The sequence below is a fragment of the Camelina sativa genome, chromosome 19 (assembly GCF_000633955.1).
Source record: "Camelina sativa cultivar DH55 chromosome 19, Cs, whole genome shotgun sequence".
Taxonomy (NCBI): Eukaryota; Viridiplantae; Streptophyta; class Magnoliopsida; order Brassicales; family Brassicaceae; genus Camelina; species Camelina sativa.
In genome coordinates, this window is record NC_025703.1 from 4,728,412 (window position 1) to 4,745,454 (window position 17,043).

General features: G+C 38.1%; 5 protein-coding genes and 1 pseudogene across 5 annotated transcripts; 2 read left to right on the forward strand and 4 right to left on the reverse strand.

The window, feature by feature from the left end:
- LOC104764814 (superoxide dismutase [Mn] 1, mitochondrial-like) lies at positions 2,584-4,370 on the forward strand. The gene is made up of 6 exons (XM_010488413.2): positions 2,584-2,962; positions 3,409-3,455; positions 3,542-3,667; positions 3,770-3,826; positions 3,940-4,017; positions 4,105-4,370. Exons 1-6 carry the CDS (start codon positions 2,668-2,670, stop codon positions 4,195-4,197), a joined length of 696 nt encoding a protein of 231 aa, XP_010486715.1. The 5' UTR covers positions 2,584-2,667; the 3' UTR covers positions 4,198-4,370.
- Positions 4,714-5,366, reverse strand: LOC104764815. The gene has a single exon (XM_010488414.1). It carries the CDS (start codon positions 5,269-5,271, stop codon positions 4,975-4,977), a length of 297 nt encoding a protein of 98 aa, XP_010486716.1. The 5' UTR covers positions 5,272-5,366; the 3' UTR covers positions 4,714-4,974.
- On the reverse strand, positions 6,676-8,304 carry LOC104764816 (phosphoglucan phosphatase LSF2, chloroplastic-like). Its single transcript, XM_010488415.1, has 4 exons — positions 7,996-8,304; positions 7,391-7,596; positions 7,121-7,291; positions 6,676-7,033 (listed from the first exon to the last, which is right to left on the reverse strand). Exons 1-4 carry the CDS (start codon positions 8,255-8,257, stop codon positions 6,830-6,832), a joined length of 843 nt encoding a protein of 280 aa, XP_010486717.1. The 5' UTR covers positions 8,258-8,304; the 3' UTR covers positions 6,676-6,829.
- Positions 8,469-9,656, forward strand: LOC104764818 (annotated as a pseudogene).
- On the reverse strand, positions 9,633-11,267 carry LOC104767432 (adenine/guanine permease AZG1-like; the record flags this gene model as incomplete). Its single annotated transcript, XM_010491458.1, has 1 exon — positions 9,633-11,267. A coding segment is annotated over one exon (1,482 nt), but the record flags the coding sequence as incomplete, so codon positions are not given.
- LOC104764817 (adenine/guanine permease AZG1-like) lies at positions 11,322-13,716 on the reverse strand. Its single transcript, XM_010488416.2, has one exon. The coding sequence runs from the start codon at positions 13,221-13,223 to the stop codon at positions 11,475-11,477; it is 1,749 nt and encodes a 582-aa protein (XP_010486718.1). The 5' UTR covers positions 13,224-13,716; the 3' UTR covers positions 11,322-11,474.

Consider the following 17,043-nt stretch of genomic DNA (forward strand, 5'->3'; position numbering starts at 1 on the left):
AAATTCGAAGATGAACATTTGTGTGTATGTATGTGGTTGGTTTACGAATTGAATGGTCCATACGAAATTCATGTGTCACTTACGGGTCCACAAGTATAAGAAGAAGTCCAATACAACAGACACACTATATTTAATTAATGACGAAATACAAATGATGAAATTAAATAGAATTACGAGTTCACGCAAAGGTCACAACACTTGTCTCTCTTTAGCTGCAATAGTTCCAATAGTTGATAACAACACTCCAACGTGTGAGATCCATATATATCAACCCCCATACACGAGTCTATTGTGTGTATTTACTATGTCTATATACTAGATTCAAATACTTTGGTTATAAGTTGTTACAGGTCTCACTCTCACGTATTCAGAAAATTTAAGGTACTCGTATTTAATTCGTATATGTACAGATAAGCTAACTCTATTTTAATGTCAAATTCATAACATCAATCTATATATGTCTAATTCGAGTAGTTTGAAAAATTATATAATTATTATTTGAATTTAGTTGGTGACCATTTCATACTAGATCTAATGATATAAATTACTGAAGCATGTCCACCTACAAAAGTGTGTGACATTGGCACATATTCTTCTAATCAATATAAAATATAGTAGGTGGTCATTTGAGATGGGAGACTGTTTGTATTATTATTCTAGAATATCCATTTTTATTATATTATACATACAATGAAATTGATAGTAGTTGAAACTTTGAAAGAGATCATGAGATATAAGAATAGTATTCGTAGGAATACGTAATAAAGCGCTCATGGAATTGATTACCTACTGATCATTCGTATACTAGTCATCATTACTTGTGTTGAGTTTTGACGTCAGACTTGCAGCATTAACTACTAACTAGTGCAATTAAAACTGTGTTAGTGACATTCTTCTATAAATAATTTCGTATAAGCAAAAGCTTATGTGACGTGAACAAGTTACAAGTGACCTAGCATTACTGGGCTCATATGCGCCTTTAGCCTTGGGCTGGTACCTCATCCATCTGAATGTCAGAGAATATTGTTATGCGTCACGACGTCGTTTCAGGCATCTCTTCAGAAGCCCTTTTAACAGTTCTGTTCTAGACACAGCCAAGAGTTAAGGTCAACGAAGAATCTTATATTCATTCTGGGTATGGCGTTTAGTTATACTACACATGGTGAATAACAAGAAAACACAACTAATGTGTGAACAGCTAAACAAAAAAACAAGTAAAACACATTANCAACTGTGACATCATGAGCCATTACAAGCAAGTGATTGAGTTTTATACGAAACGAAGCTGCAGCACTATTCACCATTTCCTCTGACAGAACAAGCTCTGGCAACGAATGCCCCTGTCTGCTTATAAAAGAGATAACAGGTAGAGATCATCAGTCACATAACAGCAAAGAACTAAGGAAAAAGACAGGTGAAAAGTAGCGGNCTACTTTGCTTTGGTATTTACTGTACAAAGCCGGTATTGTTACAGATAGAATGGTCCCTGTTCACACCGTGATAAAAAAAAACTTTCATATAAGACTTCTGTTCACTGCGTTTAACAACAGCAATGTCTACGGGAACTAAAACAAGATCAACAAGCNACGTTTCCTCCATAAAAGCAAGTCAGCAGCTGCATCAAAGAACAACGCCATACAAAATCGTTGAGAGACTAAGAAGTTTACAAACACTGGCACATCCAAATTAGAGATATTCAGCTATTTCTCATTCAAGATCAAACCTTAACCTAACTTACACCTGCCAAAATTTTCAATCTTCTACTAAACCCAAAATGCTAAATGAACTTGCACACATGACAATTTCTTCAGACCGCTAAAATCAGACACCCTAACTATTCCAAGTACCATCTCCAACATGCATTTGGGAAAGCACTTTGCCGAGCAAAACCAGAAACCCTAAATTTCCATAGTATCATCTCCAACACTAAGTCGATGAATCCGAGAAATTCTCATCAGAAATTACCCAAACGATGAAAAAAAGAAACAAAAAGTCCGAAGAAAGAACTCGCCTTTGCCACCGCCCATGAACTGATGAACCGTAACTTGCCGACCCAACAATCGGTAATCCGATGAAGATCCTCCTTCATTTCTTCCGTCGTAATCACCACCGTTTTCACTTATACTCTCCATCTCAAGATTCCCAAAAACCCCGAATCAAACCTACCAAATCCTCCCCACCCCAACTCCGAATCTCGAAAAATTCTCGCCTCCTAAAAAAATCTCCGATCACAGCTTTGGATCTGTGAAGGAAACTAACTAAGATTGATGATGATCAGACAACGATTTCGTTGTCATCAAGGAGGAACCAAAATACAATTCGCTTTCACATGCATCGATTTCTAAATTTCAACATCTCCCTTTCTAGTCAACTTTTCAACATTTCCTATTATATTTTCCCGGAAAAACAAAAAAAAAAAAACCGAAGAAAATTATTACTATATATTAAGGCCTTTTGGGCTCACTATCGGCCCATATCTTTTACATCGACAAATAAGTAAGTCATCATAACCACGATTCATATGTGTACGTGTCAAACTGTCACTTTATTGTATATGTGACAGGCAGTGATATTATCATTACCCCCTCCACGTCTACACACACTTAACATTTTCATATCTGAGAGGAAAGAAGAAGAATCTTCAACCCAACACAGTAGTGTCTAACAATGGCGATTCGTTGTGTTGCGAGTAGAAAAACCCTAGCCGGCTTGAAGGAGACGTCATCGAGGCTGATTGGATTCAGAGGAATCCAGACTTTTACGCTTCCTGATCTTCCTTACGACTATGGCGCTTTGGAGCCGGCGATTAGCGGAGAGATTATGCAGATTCACCACCAGAAGCATCACCAGACTTATGTTACTAATTACAATAATGCTCTTGAGCAGCTTGATCAGGCTGTGAGCAAGGGTGGTACTTCTGCTGTTGTTAAGCTTCAGAGCGCTATCAAATTCAACGGCGGAGGTGTGTGTGTGTCTGACTTTTTTTTTCTCTTTTTTACGGATCTCGTTTTGGATGGATTTGATTGTGTTGGATCGTGTTTGGATTGAGTAAATGTTGGATGGAATTTAGAATAAGTTGGATGTTACGGCCTCTTGATCCATTGAATTGAGCTATGAAGCTGATGATTAGTTTTGATGAATAGAGTCTGAAATTGGGATGAAGGTTTGTCTCAGAGTCGATCAATGTTTAATTGGCACTAGCTGGCTTATATAATTAACTTGGTTTTGCTGGGTCTTGAGTTAAGAACCACTGGGTTTGATTGATAGCTATGGGAAAATAAGTACTTGGGTTTGCTGGGTCTTGAGCTCGGAACCAGTTGGATTGGTTTGATAGCTATGGGAAATGAGTTTTGGGTTCTGTTCTGTGCTAGAGGATGAAGCTCATTTGGGTCTAATTCTAATGTGCAGGTCATGTGAACCACTCGATTTTCTGGAAGAATCTTGCTCCTGTTAAGGTGAGTTTTGTTTTTTGAGTTTTTCTTATCTAATTTTTGTCTATTTAATTGGTCTGAGCTTAATTGTTTGTTTTAATATATAACAGGAAGGTGGTGGAGAGCCACCAAAGGGATCTCTTGGCAGCGCTATTGACACTCACTTTGGCTCCCTTGAAGGTTTGGTGAAAAAGATGAGTGCTGAAGGTGCTGCTGTGCAAGGCTCAGGATGGGTGGTCAGTACTCTAATATCACCTTTTTTTAAAATTCCATTGTTGAATCTGGTGCTTTACTTCTAACCATGATCATTGATTTGCTTGTAACCTGGATTGCAACAGTGGCTCGGTCTAGACAAAGAACTGAAGAAGCTTGTGGTTGACACAACTGCCAATCAGGTACTTATCCATGATCTGTTCAAAAAGATTTTAGCTTTGCCAGCGTTCTTAAGATTCATAAATGTATGTGATTTTGATGGATTTTAAAAGGAAAAGAGTTTGCTTGGTTGCAGGATCCATTAGTGACAAAGGGAGGAAGCTTGGTTCCTTTGGTGGGTATAGATGTTTGGGAGCACGCCTACTACTTGCAGGTTACAACACTTTTTGATCCCTTAAGACTCATGACTAGAGCTTATACAGATCAATGCTCGTTAACCACTCTTCAATCTCTCTTGCAGTACAAAAACGTGAGGCCGGAATATCTGAAGAATGTATGGAAAGTGATCAACTGGAAATATGCAAGCGAAATTTACGAGAAGGAATGCAACTGAATGGTTACATAAAAGAGAGGATTCACTTCCAGCTCTGCTATGTTTTTAAGGTTGTCTGAAATAACAATGTCTCTCTTTGGTCTCTTTGAGTTAGCTCAAGTGAGTTGTGTGGTTATACGTTGTTTGACGAATACTTCCAAGAATAAAAAGTTTTGCTATTGTTCTCACAAGAAGTTCTTTGTTTTTATGAAGAAATTAATAAATAAATAAAAACTAAATCTGTAGCGAAACTTGGAATTCTTGAATAATGCATGGTTGCATACACATACTTTGGTGTATATAAGAGAATACCAAACAAATGGGGTTATATTAATTTAAAAACTATTATCTTATGCAATTGTGGAAAACGGATCATAGTAAAGTACTATAAAAAAGTCAAATTTACATGTTTTTCTTTGACCGCTGATTATGACTTTCAAAGATTCTTTAAGCTGTTTCTCGGAACCACCATATCAATTCAAATGATATACTATCTTGAACGACTCTAAATAAAATTAAAGAAATAATCTTGAGAAATTAATGAAAGAAGCTGATGAACAACATTTATCAAGATAATATTTGATAATTCGAGATACAAAATGTGAATCTTAACATTCTTGATCATTTTTCAACTCAAAAAAAGACCAAAACAATCCTAATTTTCTAAACTCTTACAGTAATTTCTGTAACATTTACAATAATCTCTATTCGAAAGTAAACAAATTAAAGAATCTCTAAAGAACAAAAAAGTACGAATTAGGACAACAAAAGATGAGACACAAAAAAAGAACAACAGTTCTAAGTATTGATGTCGTTAGTTTTCCTGCTTGGTCCAGACGACGGATGAAACCCTTTCGGAAGAGCATTCAACACCAACGACCCGAATTTTCCGGCGACAACTTGAGGAGCAAACGAAGAATATTCCGTCTTCCTCTCCTGCTCTCCTCCGCAACCCACCACCGCCGCCTTAGGGATCTCACCGGAGAACATGACACCATCGGTGACCGGAAGAAACTCTCCCGGTAAGATCCTAGCCGTCGATAGTGAAACGGAGATGAAAATTATAATCAAAAGCAAAGATCTGTTAATCGCCATCTTTTGAAACTAAACAAAAAAACCTTTTTGTGGATTCTCTTTTTTTATTAGTCTTACTTTGGTTTGTAAGATGAAGAAGTGGGTGAAGATAAAAGAGAGAGTGTATAACATATATATATGGATGGTGATGGAGTTTGTAAGGTGAGAATGAGAAAGGTCAATGGGAGTAGCAAAAACTTACGCGGCAAGTGTCGGACTTACAAAAGTTAAAAGTTGAATGAATGAATGAAGCGGTCCTTTCCTCTCATTGAATCCAACTAAAATATCATTTTTATTTTGTAACGAGTTAAGTTTTAGTTTTTACCTTTTTAAATTACATTTTTTGGTTGAAATGCAAATTAACAAAGATGTGCTAAGTTTACAACTTTACATATAAATGTCTAGTGTTATTATTTATGTTTAATTTTTTAAAAAATTAGAAAAACAAAGAGTGTGAGAGAGACCATTGAGAAACAAAAAACGTTTTATAGATGAGTCGTCGGATATACGAGATCAAATTTTTTATTGTGCCGAAATCGATAGATTGATTACTTTATAGTGCATGGTCTTTGTATTAACATCTTATGAACATTTTTAATAACATTCACGAGTTCCATCATCAATTATAATACTTAATTAACAAGAATATTAAACAGGTACGCAACTGTTTTTGACATAGTTTGTGAGTCCTATATATTTTGTCGTTTGGAATCAAAACTATACAAATCTATTCATACAACTAAAGTAAAACATTTTCTTCAATGATATGTATTCCAAACAAACTAATGTTACATATCAAATCGAAAATTAAAAAAGAAGATAAGATATGTAATTATGACATAATTATGATGTATACACTTTTTTAAGTCATTAATGGAGTTTCCAACTGCTACCAACAAAAGCCGAAGCCCACCGTCACCTTTTTGACCGCGTCCTTTCTTCTTGTTCCCCAAGTCTCTCCCATACGCTCACACTCTCACCGTCACACACACACATGCATTTACACTTTATATTAACGTGTGTGTGAACTTTATTTATGGATATTGCGGTGGGAACTTTATAGACTTTATGGTTTTGCTCAAGAGAGTTGAAAACTTGATTTTTTTTGTGCGTATAAAGCTGACATATTTCTTTAGTTGGTAAAGGTATAGAAAAAAAAGCAGAGTTTGATAGATTATATTCTCTAAAAAAAGTATGTGGTCGTTGAGCCAAAAACATAGACCATAGGCCAATAATATTGGAAAAATGGAACAATCATTCATTTACATGAGATCAGTGTTGTCTTATGTCCCAAGATCCGATCACTAGTTCTGATGAGTTCTGCCATCACTTTATCAGATGTTATAAATAGTATTTATCTAAGTATATAGACTTTAGCTACGATTTTGAGCACTATATATATACCTCATGTTATTAAGACCTTGATTGAGAAGAAGAACCATAGAGTTCATGACAACTAGGCGGATTACCTCGCATAAAAGGGTTCATAAATTGTAACCATCAGTGGATTTATTTAGAATATACAAAAGTCGAGATCTTATTTTATTAGATACAATAGATACATATGCTCTAGTGATTTTCAGGTTCCACGGAGGGCACGAACACGTTCTTGAATCAATTTCCTTTCCCAATCTGCAACGTCTTCGAATGCATTCTCAGGGAGACTATCAAATGGCTCTTTCCAGGGATCGTTCTTGGCAAGATCATATGTTGCGCCACGAATGGCTCCTTTGTTAGGCCCACATGGACGCTTCGATACCAACGTGTCATAAGCCGTGGTAAGCTGTTTCAGAAACGCAGAATCAGATCGCACAAAAATAAAGTATGAAGCTTTCTTGGAGTGAAGTTGAGTGAGACCTTTTTTACTTACGTTCATGTCGCAGAACCAATACATATAAGCAATAGAAACCCCTGGAGCTCTTCCCAATCCAGCTGAGCAATGCACGTAGACTCTTCCTTTACCTTCTGAAACCGCCCATTCCAAAGAAGAAACAGCTTTTGGAAGTTGGCTTCTCAACGAAAGCGGATCAAAGTCTTTTGCCTAACAGAATTAGAAAACCAAATTGATAAAGAGAAAAAATAAAAAACTCAGATTCACATGATTCCATAGGTTGAGAACGCAAGAAATAATGTTCCTTACGGGCCTTCTCATGTGGCGGATTCCGAGCTCCTTACATCGTCTAACAATGGAGTCTAGATCGATTCCCCAATAGTCAATGTCCTTGTCCTGCTGCAAGTTAAGTATGTAAGCAACATTCTCTTCCTGCTTCAAGTGATCTATGTCCTCAGGTTTCTGTGGCTGCGACCCGACAATCAGTTCATCTCTTATCAATGTATAGTTCATACCTGAAAAACAGAACAAATACCAAAAATGTGAGAAAAATCATCACTCAGAACCGTGTCTCCACATGAAACACTAAATCCTTGTAACACAGCTACTGAATGTGTTACCCAAAATTCACTGTCCTGTAGGCTTATAGCCTCAACTAAAACACAAAATCCTTGAACCAGAGCTATCAATTTCATTAATCTGTCTCCAAGTTCAAGAAATACATACTCCAAAGTTCTTGGAACTTAAACAACTACACTCACCTTCTTCAAGAACACTCTCTCAGTTCAAATCTGACCAAACACTAGCCAACCTAACCACAAATTCGATTGAACACGGTTCTACTCTTGACAAACAAAGAAAGAAATCATAAACTAAGTGAAATTATGTAACGAAATCGAAGAAAAGATGTATACCAAGATCATGATGATACTCATAAGGGCTCCTCATCAATCTCTTCATAGCAGTATTGTAATCCTCCATTTTGTTCTTGGAGCTAAGAGAAACCCCATTTGTTCCTGAGCTTTCTCCAGAGAGTTTGCAGGACACTCCCGCCAGATTTCTTCTGGGAAATCTCAGATCAAACGACGAAGAACTGAAGCAAGAAGGTTTATCCTTTACTTGGGAAAATTTAGTCACCGGGAAAATACAGCTCTTGACTCCAATCACACTCATCATCTCTCTATCTCTCGTTCTTCACCTGATGCAACATTGAAATCTCTGCAGTAACATCTGCGTTTTACAATAATGGCCGGTGTCACACAAAACGATAACGACATTTTTGTTATTGGGCTTTTTCTAATGGCCCTTTTTAGTAAAATGTTATATAGCCCATTAAGTAAAACCCCAATTTTTACCTCGCCTGTATAATTATCGAAACGAGCCAAAACCTAGTTCCCTCCTCTTCTTCGCCGGCACTTTGCCCATCGTCTGCTTCTCCCCTCCCCAAGCTGGCGAAAATGGTGAGTTAATCTTCTGTTTCGTGTAGTTGATTCTCTCCCATTTGAATATATGTATTCATCATACTAGATCATTCATTTGATTAGATATACTCAGACGTGTGATCATGTGAACTTCATTGCTTAGATTTTTGTATTAGATTGTTCCATCTCTCAGGAATCTGGTTTTAGATTGTATCGTTCTTTCAACTTATCTGTGTTTTTGGATTTCAGACCAAGAGGACCAAGAAGGCTGGAATTGTCGGCAAATATGGTGAGTATTCAGAAACCAATCATTTGGCTATATAGCTGTTGCTGTGAAGTATGCAACATTAGAATTCTCTTCTAAGTCTTGTTTCGATGGTTGGAATTGGCTAATAGCATTTGCGTAAAGTATGCAACTTTAGAATTCTCTTGATTTCATATGTTGAAACCCTTGACCTTGTTTCCATGGTTTGAAGAATTAGTATCAGATCACGAACAGAGAAGTCAAAATGTCTCTATTATAATGATTGAATCCTCCTCCTCAATCTGAAGCTGTTGAATGTGTTGTGTTTGCAAAAAGGTACACGATATGGTGCCAGTCTTAGGAAGCAGATCAAGAAGATGGAAGTGAGTCAACACAGCAAGTTCTTCTGCGACTTCTGCGGAAAGGTACTCCTCATTTACCATCTCTTGAGTAACCACATTGTCATTGAATTACAATAAGGCTTTCAGTCTGCAAAGCTTTTTTTGCTTTTCAATTTTGTGAAATGAGTTTTTTTGTATTGGTTATGTAGTACCGTAGTACGCCGTGAAAGAGGAAAGCTGTTGGCATTTGGGGTTGCAAAGATTGCGGGAAAGTGAGAGCAGGCGGTGCATACACAATGAACACGGCTAGTGCTGTGACAGTTAGGAGTACCATTAGACGTTTGAGAGAGCAAACCGAGAGCTAGATCCAGAGAATCCTAACCTTCCCATTAGACGATCCAGAGAGCAAACCGTGGTTCCATCGGCATTTATCTTGATTCAGATTAACTAAAGAGAATAGAAGTGTCCCCCTTGACTCCTTTTGGGGTTTTGCCTTTTTGTTTCTGTATTGAACCTTCCAATTCTTTTTCAATGAAGTTTACCAATGTCAAAATTTCTACAGTTTACTTTTATTTCTCCCACCACATTTGTACACTTTTCCTCTACAAGAGAAATAAATCAATAATGCAATCACTAGTCTTTTCTTCCTAAGAAAGAAAAAAAAAAATCAAATAGTAACAAAAAAAAAATGTAAAAATCTAAACGGTAGTAGTGTTATCATCAGTCTCACTAGCTTTGACAAGTCCATTGTTATGATTAACCTCTTCTTCTTCTTTAACTCTCCTTTTCAAAAACCCAAACTTCACCAAACCTTCTTCACCCCAATCCCATAGATGCAACACCACGTAGCTCCCAATCCCACCGATCAATCCGTAAGCGACTGAGTAAGTCAACGGCATCAGAATCATCGTCACGAATGCCGGAATCGCTTCCCTCATATCTTCCCAATCAATCTCCGTCACCGATTTCATCATCATCACTCCCACTAATATCAACGGCGGACCAACCGCCCAAGCCGGAATCGAAGCTAGCAACGGCGTGAAAAACATCGCTAAGAAAAAATAAACCGCCACCGTGATCGCCGTCAGCCCCGTCCTCCCACCTTCTCTTATCCCCGTCGACGATTCGATGAACACCGTCACCGGAGATGTACCGAGCAAGGACCCGATCACAATCGCGGACGCGTCGGACATAAACGCGAAATACTGTCCGGCGAAATCTCCGTTCTCGTCTACGAATCCGGCGAATCTAGCCATCGAGTAAAGCGTCCCCGTCGTATCTAATATATCCACGTAGAGGAACGTCACCAGAGCTTCCCAGAAATGTCCTTTGCTCATACCGGAGAAGCTTAAAGCTCCGGCCGTGTGTTTGATGACGTGTACATCGACGATCTTTTTGAAATAATCGTGAGCTGCGTCTCCGGCCGATGTGTTCGGAAACGCCGTTACCTCCGTGTTACGGAACCACGAGATCGCCGTCACGAAGACGATCCCGTAGATCATAGCTCCTTTCACGTTCTTTACCAAACAATAAGCTATGATCACGAATCCGACTATACCTAACCAGAACGTTGGAGACTCCATTCTCCCGTGAACGCACATGATATCGCCGGAAACTGCTCCTCCGGCGAGTAAACTAACGGTTCCGTTAGCCGACGTTATAACGGGAGCTAACGAGACTCGTGACGAGGTTGGACAGGCGGCGAGAGTGACGAGAGTTGATGGACTATAACCGACTAAACCGATTCCTTGATTGTTCTGTAAACCGATGAAAGCTAGGAAAAGTCCGATTCCGGCGGAGGAGCTGATTCTGACCGGTTTAGGGACGAGTTTCGCGAGCTTTGCTCTGAAACCTATGGCGGAGATGAAGAGAAATATCAATCCTTCGATGAACACGGCGGCGAGTGCGGTCCGGTATGAGATTGAACCGGATCCGTGAAACCCGACGACGGTGTAAGCGAAATAAGCGTTGGTTCCCATTCCCGGAGCTAAAGCCAACGGGAGATTCGCCATCAATCCCATGATTACGCATCCGATTAGTGAGGCAGCTACGGTGGCGACGATTAGATCCTTCCGGATTCCTTCGACGCATGCGGCGTAACCGGGATTAACCGGGTTGAATTTGCAAGAAACGTCGGGGGTGAGTAATCGGAGACCCGGTCCGGTACACTGGGAAGGTTGGATGGNTTGTTTCTGTATTGAACCTTCCAATTCTTTTTCAATGAAGTTTACCAATGTCAAAATTTCTACAGTTTACTTTTATTTCTCCCACCACATTTGTACACTTTTCCTCTACAAGAGAAATAAATCAATAATGCAATCACTAGTCTTTTCTTCCTAAGAAAGAAAAAAAAAAATCAAATAGTAACAAAAAAAAAATGTAAAAATCTAAACGGTAGTAGTGTTATCATCAGTCTCACTAGCTTTGACAAGTCCATTGTTATGATTAACCTCTTCTTCTTCTTTAACTCTCCTTTTCAAAAACCCAAACTTCACCAAACCTTCTTCACCCCAATCCCATAGATGCAACACCACGTAGCTCCCAATCCCACCGATCAATCCGTAAGCGACTGAGTAAGTCAACGGCATCAGAATCATCGTCACGAACGCCGGAATCGCTTCCCTCATATCTTCCCAATCAATCTCCGTCACCGATTTCATCATCATCACTCCCACTAATATCAACGGCGGACCAACCGCCCAAGCCGGAATCGAAGCTAGCAGCGGCGTGAAAAACAACGCTAAGAAGAAATAAACCGCCACCGTGACCGCCGTTAACCCCGTCCTCCCACCTTCTCTTATCCCCGTCGACGATTCGATGAACACCGTCACCGGAGATGTACCGAGCAAGGACCCGATCACAATCGCGGACGCGTCGGACATAAACGCGAAATACTGTCCGGCGAAATCTCCGTTCTCGTCTACGAATCCGGCGAATCTAGCCATCGAGTAAAGCGTCCCCGTCGTATCTAATATATCCACGTAGAGGAACGTCACCAGAGCTTCCCAGAAATGTCCTTTGCTCATACCGGAGAAGCTTAAAGCTCCGGCCGTGTGTTTGATGACGTGTACATCGACGATCTTTTTGAAATAATCGTGAGCTGCGTCTCCGGCCGATGTGTTCGGAAACGCCGTTACCTCCGTGTTACGGAACCACGAGATCGCCGTCACGAAGACGATCCCGTAGATCATAGCTCCTTTCACGTTCTTTACCAAACAATAAGCTATGATCACGAATCCGACTATACCTAACCAGAACGTTGGAGACTCCATTCTCCCGTGAACGCACATGATATCGCCGGAAACTGCTCCTCCGGCGAGTAAACTAACGGTTCCGTTAGCCGACGTTATAACGGGAGCTAACGAGACTCGTGACGAGGTTGGACAGGCGGCGAGAGTGACGAGAGTTGATGGACTATAACCGACTAAACCGATTCCTTGATTGTTCTGTAAACCGATGAAAGCTAGGAAAAGTCCGATTCCGGCGGAGGAGCTGATTCTGACCGGTTTAGGGACGAGTTTCGCGAGCTTTGCTCTGAAACCTATGGCGGAGATGAAGAGAAATATCAATCCTTCGATGAACACGGCGGCGAGTGCGGTCCGGTATGAGATTGAACCGGATCCGTGAAACCCGACGACGGTGTAAGCGAAATAAGCGTTGGTTCCCATTCCCGGAGCTAAAGCCAACGGGAGATTCGCCATCAATCCCATGATTACGCATCCGATTAGTGAGGCAGCTACGGTGGCGACGATTAGATCCTTCCGGATTCCTTCGACGCATGCGGCGTAACCGGGATTAACCGGGTTGAATTTGCAAGAAACGTCGGGGGTGAGTAATCGGAGACCCGGTCCGGTACACTGGGAAGGTTGGATGGTTGGGTCAGAGCAGAGAGGGATACAGTCGGAAACAGAGCAAGTACCACCGGAATCAGAGAGGATAGAAGCGTTGACGGCGAGGATATAAGCCATGGTTAAGAAAGTGGCGGTACCAGCACGGAGCTCAGTGGTGAAAGTTGAATTACGTTCGGCGAGTTTGAAGCGTTTACCAACCCGGCTCGAACCAACGTAGGTGTTGAGCCGGTTTAGTAGCTTGGGCTTGGGTCTAGTACTAGTAGTAGTAGAAGGTAGTTGCTCCATTAGAGGAGATGAGATGATCACACAGAAGTAAAAGAAAAATACAAAGTTGTTTAGTTTTTTTGGGTTTTGTAATCTAGTGAAAGAGAACAGGGTTGTGCTTATATATATCAGAGAGGATTATATAATACAGCTGTGTGTGTGTGTGTAGTATAGTGGGGGAGATTAGGGAACTTTTGATATGATTAGAGAAAGAGGAAAGATTCTGGTTAGAGAGGAATGGGATCTTTAGAAGAGAAGTATCTCACATGTAACCATGTGTCCAGGATTCTTGCTCACTTTATTTCTCTTACATCTTGTAACAGTCAGTTTTGTACTTTTTTAAATATATACAATCTCTGACTATTGAATTTGTTTAGGATTGTTGTAATTATATCATGTAATCAATCACACGTATTTGTCGGGAAGAGTATTTTCGACGTTTTTTTTTACACTTAAAAGAGGTCATTTTCTTGATATTTTAAGTACTGTGGCTTTTGTAGTTTCGTATCAAGTTTTTTTTTTAAATGGTCATCATATGCAGAGCTAATATTTTTAAAATTGTTTATTATGATTTTGGTGTGTAATGGATATGTGGGAACTACACACAATTGCGGCCAAGAAGGTCGAGTTACAAAGTTGGCTAGCTACAAAAATACAAAATGGGAACAACTCTTAACTAACCCCTATTATATATTTGACCAATTGACTTTGACCTCTCAACTTTTTTTTTTTTTCGGTGATATCCAATATTCTAAATAGACATAATTCGCAAAAAGTTGATTGTTTTTTCCATAATTTAAATGTTGCTTTCGAAAATATTATGTTTGAAGGTCTTACGAGTGAGTTTACATAGAACGCTAATTCTTTTTTTTTTTTTCTTTTTGTTGAATAAGAATTTTGATCATTTAGTTTTCAAGTGGATCATCGCTTGAGTAATCTTTTGAACTCAATTTGTTGGTGGGGACGTCAAAGATATCGGTTTGACTACGATTGATCGACTTCGTGCAGTTTGGTTTATATATATTTTTTTTTTAACTTAGTTTTATTTATAACTTAGTTTCATACCAAAGGAATGATACAACATATCCTAAAAAAGGAAGCTAAAGCTGACGGACTAAGTAATGTTCTTGGAGTCAAAGCCGACGGAGGAAGTAATGTTTTCGGAGTCAAAGCCCTATAGAAAGGAAACTAAAAACAAATAAACAAAGATTTTCAAACTATACGAAGAAGGATAAACCCTTATAATAAAAACAGAAATCAAATGGCTAGAATCCTAGGAGACACACTAGACCTAAGAAAGCAAAAACACATCTTTTTTCGAAACTCCTGTGAAAGAGATTTATCATGAGTGCTCACGACCAATCTAAAGATAACATCTATCATCTCATATCATGATGAGAACTGATCTTTCGAGAACCCAAAGACTTTATAACCCAGCAAACAAAACCACTATGAAAAAACCTAAATTTACTTTTAGATGCGACGACGACGTCTGATGCGTCAATTCATGTCTAGCTAGAAATCTTCAAAATGCCACCAATCTAAACAGTTTGGTTTATATAATCTCCACCTTATTATTAAAAAAATATATCATAAAAACAACACTAATGTTAGTTGAATCACATAGAATCTTATTTTAATTTAAAAAATAACCAAATATTAAAATGTCGATATTGGGGAAGACAAGAAGATCATCAGAAAATAGACGTCTCACTATAATCAAGATGTAAAGAATTCGAAGAAGTAGTTCATTCATTTTTCTAATTATCAGCACGTGTACGGACATAAATTAAGAAGAAAAACTCCAGTTTGTAATTTCTTAATATGACAGAATATTTAGTCTTGTCAGCATAATGATATGTTGTTCTTCCACGATCTAAAATATTAGTCTTATTAAGTTAATAAGGGAAAATATAACTATACATGAGAGAGAATAAATAATCTGTTTTATGTGTAGCTATCTTGATCAAAACCTAAAATATTTGAAAAGTAGTTCATGAATATTTAATGGTAAGACGATACCCATATATTTGAACTATAGAACAGATTAATGTAGATTTGAACGTAAGATATCTTTTGGGGGCCATCCATTTATAAGTGTGTCTTTGTTACGAGTGCCATGCTATTTATTGTTTAGGTCTCACTATCAGCCTTACTACAAGTAACGACACTTTATTGCATATCAATTATTTGCGTAGGCCGCAGTATTTATTTCCAAAATCTACTACTTCAGCATTCGACAAAAAAAGAAAACGTTTTCATAGATTTTTATTTATTTATATCAATGTACAAACCAGCTTATAAACAACTATTTACCATTGTCAAAGAGTGGTCCATCTATCTATCTACTAATCTACATATGGACTAACCAATCTTCCACGTACTGTGCAAGTTGATGTAAGCGTGTGATTAGAATTCGGCAATTTGGTATATAAGGGCTTTTATATTTTACGGGTTATGGTTTTAACTTTTAATTGTTAACAATAGCCGTTTAGGGTTGAGGGTTTCAAAACAAGCGTTTTATATTGATTTATAATTTTGAAAGCTTGATTGCATTCCCTTCATTTTTTTTTAAATATATTTTTGGGGTAATTCAAGATTCTATAGTTCCCCCTCTCGTATGTTCGAGGGTTAGGACTTAGGACTACTCTACCTATGAACATCTGCTTTGAAAAAAAATAAAATAAAAATTTAATACGGACGAACGTAAATATGATATGGTCATCTTAACTATGTATGCCATATAGGAATATATGATGATGAGGACGACGATGGCTTGATCGAAGGAAGATACGGTTGTAAGAATCTTGGATTTATAGTCGTCGTCGAGGCTTTACTATATAGTATAAATGTAGAAGACATTCACAGTTACATCGCACCATATCAACTAGAAGATGGTATATATAAAAATTTATGTGTATGGAAGGAAAGTTTGCAGAATAACGTCATGATATATATTGTGGCACAAGGAAACGAAGATAAAGATTCATCAATTCAAGGATGATCCCAAATAATGATTTAGTCACCTTGCATGCTTATATCCTCCTCACAAGTAGTAATTCTTAATTATCGCGACACAAAAAGACCATGAGATAACACAAAATGCTAGACTTGTGGTGTAATAGATATTTTAAATAGTTCGTTCTACCATCTCAGTCCAAATATTTTTGAATCTTCATGTTAATATTTTTCTTAAATTGAAAAAAGTATATTTTTACGTATTAAAAAGAACTAATAATGCTAGTATTTGTAGTATCAATTATTGTAAAAAAAAAATAGATTGGTGGTGGCCGACTTCACGTGAGGAGATGCCCTCATTGGAGTATTGGACAGTCATTTTGCTTTTGGAGTAATAAATTTTGCAATTAGTAAATGCAGTTCACCAACTTGATAACAAATTTTGATTTTATATACTTTTTTGGTGAAGGTTCAAAACATATTTATGTTTCTCTCGATCATAATCCGACGGCTCCACCTCTACTGATTTTATCTCGTCCACATAACTAAAGGTTGGTTTCTAGATCATCGATTGTGTACTATTCATTAAATATGTTTTAAAACAATAAGAGAAAGGCGATTGTACTACTTTGAGTGATGTATCTCCATTAGTTTTCTTATGAGTTATGGCTTTTTAAATTACATGCACTATTTTTATTTTTTAAATAATGAACTTAAATGTGTGTTTGTAAAATAATGATCAAAAGATGGAATATCGTAATCCTGAACCAAAGAGACCATCAAGGTCTCGCATACAGCGAGCAGGAGATGTGATAATTCCTTGTGGATTAGAATTATTCTTTATAGACATTGATGTACTAGCACACTAAAGATATATAAGAGA

What these genes read in the sequence shown, in the direction of transcription:
- LOC104764816 (XM_010488415.1), bottom strand. Translation starts at nt 8,257, where the DNA reads ATGATGAGTGTGATTGGAGTCAAGAGCTGTATTTTCCCGGTGACTAAA. An exon ending in TGAGTATCATCATGATCTTG is followed by an intron (nt 7,597 to 7,995) that starts GTATACATCTTT and finishes TCTGTTTTTCAG; the next exon opens with GTATGAACTATACATTGATA. An exon ending in ATTGGTTCTGCGACATGAAC is followed by an intron (nt 7,034 to 7,120) that starts GTAAGTAAAAAA and finishes TTTCTGAAACAG; the next exon opens with CTTACCACGGCTTATGACAC.
- LOC104764817 (XM_010488416.2), bottom strand. Translation starts at nt 13,223, where the DNA reads ATGGAGCAACTACCTTCTACTACTACTAGTACTAGACCCAAGCCCAAG.
- LOC104764815 (XM_010488414.1), bottom strand. Translation starts at nt 5,271, where the DNA reads ATGGCGATTAACAGATCTTTGCTTTTGATTATAATTTTCATCTCCGTT.
- LOC104764814 (XM_010488413.2), top strand. Translation starts at nt 2,668, where the DNA reads ATGGCGATTCGTTGTGTTGCGAGTAGAAAAACCCTAGCCGGCTTGAAG. An exon ending in TATCAAATTCAACGGCGGAG is followed by an intron (nt 2,963 to 3,408) that starts GTGTGTGTGTGT and finishes TCTAATGTGCAG; the next exon opens with GTCATGTGAACCACTCGATT. An exon ending in TGCAAGGCTCAGGATGGGTG is followed by an intron (nt 3,668 to 3,769) that starts GTCAGTACTCTA and finishes GGATTGCAACAG; the next exon opens with TGGCTCGGTCTAGACAAAGA.